We start from the raw sequence: 6,000 nt of genomic DNA on the forward strand, positions 1-6,000 counted from the left end.
TGTAACTTGTTCAGTAGATTTAGAGATATTCCTCAATTAACTTGTGGTGGATGGGCCCTGGCTGGATGCCAGGTGCCCACCAAAGCTGCTCTATCACTCCCCCCTCAGCTGGATAAAGGAGAGGAAATATAACAAAAGGCTCCTGGGTTGAGATAAGGACAGGGAGAGATTAGTCACTAACTACTGTCATGGGCAAAACAGACTCAACTTGGAGAAATTAGTTTAATTTATTACCAACCAAATCATAATGGATAATAAGAAATAAAACCAAATCTTAAAACACCTTCCCCCCCACCCCTCCCTTCTTCCCAGGCTTAACTTTACTCCTGATTTTCTCTACCTCCTCGCCGCAGCAGCACAGGGGGATGGGGAATGGGGGTTGGGGTCAGTTCATCAAACATTGTCTCTGCCGCTCCTTCCTCCTCAGGGGCAGGACTCCTCACACTCTTCCCTTGCTCCAGCATGGGGTCCATCCCACAGGAGACAGTGCTCCATTAACTTCTCCAACATGGGTCCTTCCCACGGGCTGCAGTTCTTCACGAACTGCTCCAGCGTGGGTCCCTTCCACAGGGTGCAGTCCTTCAGGCACAGACTGCTCCAGCGTGGGTCCCCCGTGGGGTCACAAGTCCTGCCAGAAAACCTGCTCCAGCGTGGGCTCCTCTCTCCACGGGGCCGCAGGTCCTGCCAGGAGCCTGCTCCAGCGCGGGCTTCCCACGGGGTCACAGCCTCCTTCGGGCATCCCCCTGCTCCGGCGTGGGGTCCTCCCCGGGCTGCAGGTGGAGATCTGCTCCACCGTGGACCTCGCTGGGCTGCAGGGGGACAGCCTGCCTCACCAGGGTCTTCCCCACGGGCTGCAGGGGAATCTCTGCTCCGGCGCCTGGAGCATCTCCTCCCCCTCCTTCTTCACTGACCTGGGGGTCTGCAGGGCTGTTTCTCTCACATGTTCTCACTCCTCTCTCTGGCTGCCATTGTGCAGTTGTTTTGGTTTTTTTTCCCTTCTTAAATCTGTTATCCTAGAAGTGCTGCCATCATTGCTGATGGACTCGGCCTTGGCCAGCAGCAGGACCATCTCGGAGCTGGCTGGCATTGGCTCTGTCGGACATGGGGGAAGCTTCCAGCAGCTTCTGACAGAAGCCACCCCTGTAGTTCCCCCGCTACCAAAACCTTGCCATGCAAATCCAACACAAACCTTGGACTAGCAAATTCAGACACTAACAGTGGTGCGTGGAGTTGCTGTAGTAGTTATCTGACAGTTATCCAGGGCTGATCTTGGATAGCTGTTGATAACTTCAGAGAAGTTTTACTCATTTACCTCTTAAGTAGTAATTTGTCAGACTTGTCCCTCTATAGCAGTTACTCACAAATCTTACAAGCTTTTGTGTTTGCAGAAAGTTCAAGGTACTCATTAACTGCCACTAAAATTGGAGGGATGTTTGTCATATTCACAAACATGGTACCTTGGAAAAGAGATAAATTACAGTCACTATTTTACTGCAGGGAGGAGCCTTCAGAAAGGTGTTTGTTTTTCTTTTTTTTTTTTTTTTACATACTTTTATCTTCAAGTTATTTCAACATTTATTACCATGTCAAGTTGAGGCATGTACTCTCTTGATCTGGTATAACTTCAGTTGCATCTACATCTCAATAAATAAAACCATTACCCCACTAAGCCCTTATTTGTAGGCAACACAGCCAAATATTGACTCACCTTTAAAAAATTTCCAATTTTTGCTCATTGATAGCTCAGCATTTTTTTTTTTCCACAGCAGTTAGCTGTGAAATTCCTGTATGGCAAGCTCATGTATGCCCACTAAAGCATTGCTTTGTTGCAGTTTTGTGGTTCTGCAGACTTCAGATAAATATTTGTAGAAGTGCCAGAAACATTTCATGTCCATATTTCAAGGCTATTTATGGTGTTTTCATTAGGACAGCCGTATTTCTGGAGGTTATGAAAATGTCCCAACTGATGATATTCATATGAAGCAGATCGGACTGGATAATGAATGGCTGCATTTCATAAGAGAGTTCATTGCCCCAGTAACGCTAAAAGTGTTTGCTGGCTATTATACTAAGGTATGGGTTTAAAACTTCTGCAGATAATTACTGCATGGCATGACTAATTCTAAGTATTTTATTGAATATACCCTATTTGGTTTGGCTGGGGAGTTTACACATGATGTAGCAGTAGTTATAGATGAATGTTGTTGAGCTGTTAACTCAGCTTTAAGCACAAAAAACCCCAAGAACCCTATGGGTGACTTGGAAGTTCACATGTGGAAGTCTGACTGTACATTTTGTTTCAGGGGTATGCTTTACTGAATTTTGTTGTAAAATATAGCCCGGACAGACAACGGTCACTCAGACCTCATCATGACTCCTCTACATTCACAATCAATATTGCTCTCAACAAAGTAGGAGAGGACTTTCAAGTAAGTTGACAATTTACTGACTTAAAAAATGTTGTCCTTTGAGTGTCAAATGTAATCTCCAAACTAGAGCCCGAATGGATATACTTAAACACAATGTTGAAAGGATGTGTGTCATAAATTGAGCTATATTATTCATTGGTATTTTGACAAGTACTAAATTTGCTCAATTGCAGGATCCAGAACTGTTGATGCAGTCAGGCTAAATTGGTCAAAATGGTTTCAGATGGTGGAGGAGAAGGGGTTTAAAGAAAAACATTTCAGATGGTGGAGGAGAAGGGGTTTAAAGAAAAACTTTGGAGATGTTAGCCATTTAATTTTTAACATTTCTGAAATGCTTCATTTCTGGACATTGAAAACCAATTTTTCGAAATACTGTAAATAGTCCTAAGTTGACTCAAATGGCTTCTTTTCTTTACAACTTTTTTAATGATTCTTTTTTAGATCAACCACAGAATGAAAATTTTCAACTGTTGTTCCTGGTTTTTTTTCCTGAGATAAATTATTTTCTACTCTGATTTTGATTCAAATAAAACAGTCCCCAGAGTATGGAGGTAGGCAGGGCAGTGGCAGTAATATCCAGCTTTGACTAGTAGAGAAACTTAACCTGTTACATTTATAAACCTGTATTATTCACAGTCCTACTTAACACAATGTGTTTGTCAAACTTACTACTTTAGAAAACACACCTTCAGTTTGAAAGCAACAGCAAGATTAATTAATTTAAGACTTGTTTAAATGCTACCCTGAATAGGGATGCAGTTCTGGAACAAGGCCTGTGAACATGATTTGCTTCTTTCTGGTATCATTTACAGTAAAGTTATTGAAGGTGTGTTTGTCAGAGTTGCTGCTTGAATGACTTGTTATCCAGGGAATGCTAACGCAAAGCAAGCGGAATTCTTTAACTGCAAATGCATGTCTGTTACGTATTGCTCTGAAGATGGTGTCATTTAAATAACCTTGTTGGTAGGGATAGTAAAAAAGAAAAAAAAATATTGTTAACTGCCTATTAATAATAGCAAAATATTTTAAGTTGTGAATAAATAAAAAGGAACTTACTCTATTAAAACACAAGGTAAATGTTTGGGGTTTTGTTTTGTTTGTGTTTTTACTACAGGGAGGTGGATGTAAATTTCTTAGGTACAACTGCTCCATTGAGTCTCCCAGGAAAGGATGGAGTTTCATGCACCCAGGAAGACTTACTCATTTACATGAAGGACTTCCTATCTTGAATGGCACAAGATACATTGCAGTATCATTTATTGATCCTTAATTCCCCCCCCCCCCCCCCCAGCAGCAGTGTTTGATTCTTTACGTAAACACTTATTTATAGATTTCTTTTGGAAGATGGTGATAAAAGAAACTTTAAGTTACTGTTCCTAGACAGCAAAGTTACTTTGGGCTAAAAGAATGAAAGAAAGAAAATGTTCTGAAATTGTTGAAGATTTCTCAATATCTGCTCTGAGCCTTGAGTCACAAAGTAAACATGTCCTGCTCGTTTTTCCATTCTGCTGTCTTAAAGGGTAGGTAAGGAGGGAAAATGGAAAAGCATTTTGTAATGAATCAGTTCCTTTGTTGAGAAAAACCCAAACAACCCTAGACAGAAAATAATCTGAAAAATTTATTGTGGTTTTCATTCAGTAAAGTGACACAGCTAAAGTTTTTGTGGTGTGTATATTTGGTACCAACCAATTAAAACCCACAGCATAAAAACAAAATGAAGTGAATCTTGTATACGGTTGTTGGGGATAAGAAATAATTCCATATGCTGGTATATACTGAAGGGAAAACATCTCAGTAGCCTGTTTTCTTAATTCATTTTCAATGCTGAAATGTACACCTTTAGAAGAAAAAACAAATTAAATGTAGAGATGGAGCAAGGGTTGAATAATTTAGCTAAGAAAAAATGGTTTAACATTTGTTTTGAGAACTCATCCTGTTGAAAACTTAATTTTCTTCACCAAGTGACCTTCATTTAAAATGAGTTATTTTTCCAAATGTGTAATTGCACCGAATTGATACTGGAAATTTGATGTTTATTTTCAGAACGTTGGTAAATTTTAATAATAGGATGTTTTATAAAGACAATTTTCTACTCTTACTTAAAATTACTTGAATTTTGTATCAGGAAAATGAAATGGTGGCAGTATCTCTTTTACAGCTAAGGGTCTTAACTTGCTGTTTATTTTAAAGAAATCGGTTTAAAATATTCCTACTGTATTTACTGTTTGTAATTTAAGAAACTTGAAGCTAACTATCTCAAAGTCTACCGTGCCAAAATGCACAACATGTTGGAAAAACTTGTGAAAAATAAAGGGTAATTTTAAATTAATGTAACAGCTTTTACTTGACTGTATTAGGTAGTTTCTTTGCATGTTTCCATTGTTATTACAGAAATTATATTTACTGATGAATATTTTTAAAGGAACTGTAGATACGTTTAGATTGGAAGTTTCTCCAAGTGTCAGTTTTTGGCTTATTTACTCTGTTACTATCGAAATTATTTCTTTATATGAGTTGGTGCCTGTGTACCAAACATTGCATTACACTTTCAGAACAACCCCAGCAGGATGGATGTTTCTTGTTTTCTGTACCAACCTTCCTTTTTTTATACAGAGGCTTTTTGATGATCTAAGCAGTAGTTCACTTTTTACCTGCTAATATTTGAAGAAGCTTTATATCACATTCCCTAAACAGAAGCTTTATTTGGAGCTGAAAAGATTGGGAGAGGACATCAAAGATTATTCTTCTACTGAAAACAAGCCTGTCTGCTTATTTTCGTGCTCTCCTATTTTGAGGAATGGGTTGTAACTGTACTTAGTTATGCTGAAGCAAATACACAAAAATGTCGTAACTTGAATTATGTACTAAAATGGGCTGGCTTGAAAAGGAATGGCTTTTCACAGGAAGTTCTTTGCTTTCTTTTAATTTCTCTCTACACTGTCAACTTTTCTGTATTTCAGGCTAGTATTTGGAGATTGATATCCCTTGACTTTGTTTCCAGACATGGAACACCTCTGTCTTAGTGAGTGTCTCTCTCTCTAGCCTGTGCTTAGGCAAACTTTACAGATAAGAAAACCTCCAGGCCTTCAGAATGAAAGCAGCCTTTGTTGATCACCTTTTCTCAGCATTTGCCTGTGGCCTCTTAGGCTAACTCAGAACAGAATAATATTTTTACCACTGGATCAGTTACAGACAGTTTACTGTTTTCAGGACCTTTCTTGTAAAAAAAACCCACAAAAATACAATCCTGTAACACACAGGGGAAGTTCTTTTGCAGAATTTTTTTTCCCCAAGACTTGTATTTTGTAATTCTCAGTCACATTTGATTTTTTTTAATGTATATTTTTTCCTTCAACAAATATGAGGGCTTTGCTTACTGTTAATTTTCTATGTTTGCAACTATTAATGCACTCTGTCATGTAGTGACATGTAATGCTACGTTTACTGTGCTGCACATGTATTGGAAGGGAAAATATGTTCACCATGCTCATGTTGCTAAGATTCTCTCTTGTTTTTTCTTCTAATGAAGTATTTGCAAAGGCTGACAACTGCCTTTCAGGTGGACGGCAAC

The 6,000-nt window shown here is 39.0% G+C and overlaps 1 protein-coding gene across 5 annotated transcripts in view; it reads left to right on the forward strand.

The window, feature by feature from the left end:
* The window catches only part of PLOD2 (procollagen-lysine,2-oxoglutarate 5-dioxygenase 2), a 72,850-nt gene extending 68,092 nt beyond the window's left edge, over positions 1–4,758 (forward strand). For 4 of the 5 annotated variants that reach the window (XM_075031720.1, XM_075031719.1, XM_075031717.1 and 1 more), the window contains 3 exons: positions 1,927–2,073; positions 2,304–2,429; positions 3,544–4,758. In XM_075031720.1, coding sequence (XP_074887821.1) covers positions 1,927–2,073; positions 2,304–2,429; positions 3,544–3,699 — 429 coding nt within the window. In that variant the 3' untranslated portion in view covers positions 3,700–4,758. Of the gene's footprint in view, positions 1–1,926; positions 2,074–2,303; positions 2,430–2,870; positions 2,981–3,543 lie in introns of all 5 variants that reach the window. The other variant, XR_012650969.1, reaches the window with a different exon arrangement.
* Positions 4,759–6,000: the final 1,242 nt, after the last annotated feature.

The sequence above is a fragment of the Buteo buteo genome, chromosome 7 (assembly GCF_964188355.1).
Source record: "Buteo buteo chromosome 7, bButBut1.hap1.1, whole genome shotgun sequence".
NCBI lineage: Eukaryota > Metazoa > Chordata > Aves > Accipitriformes > Accipitridae > Buteo > Buteo buteo.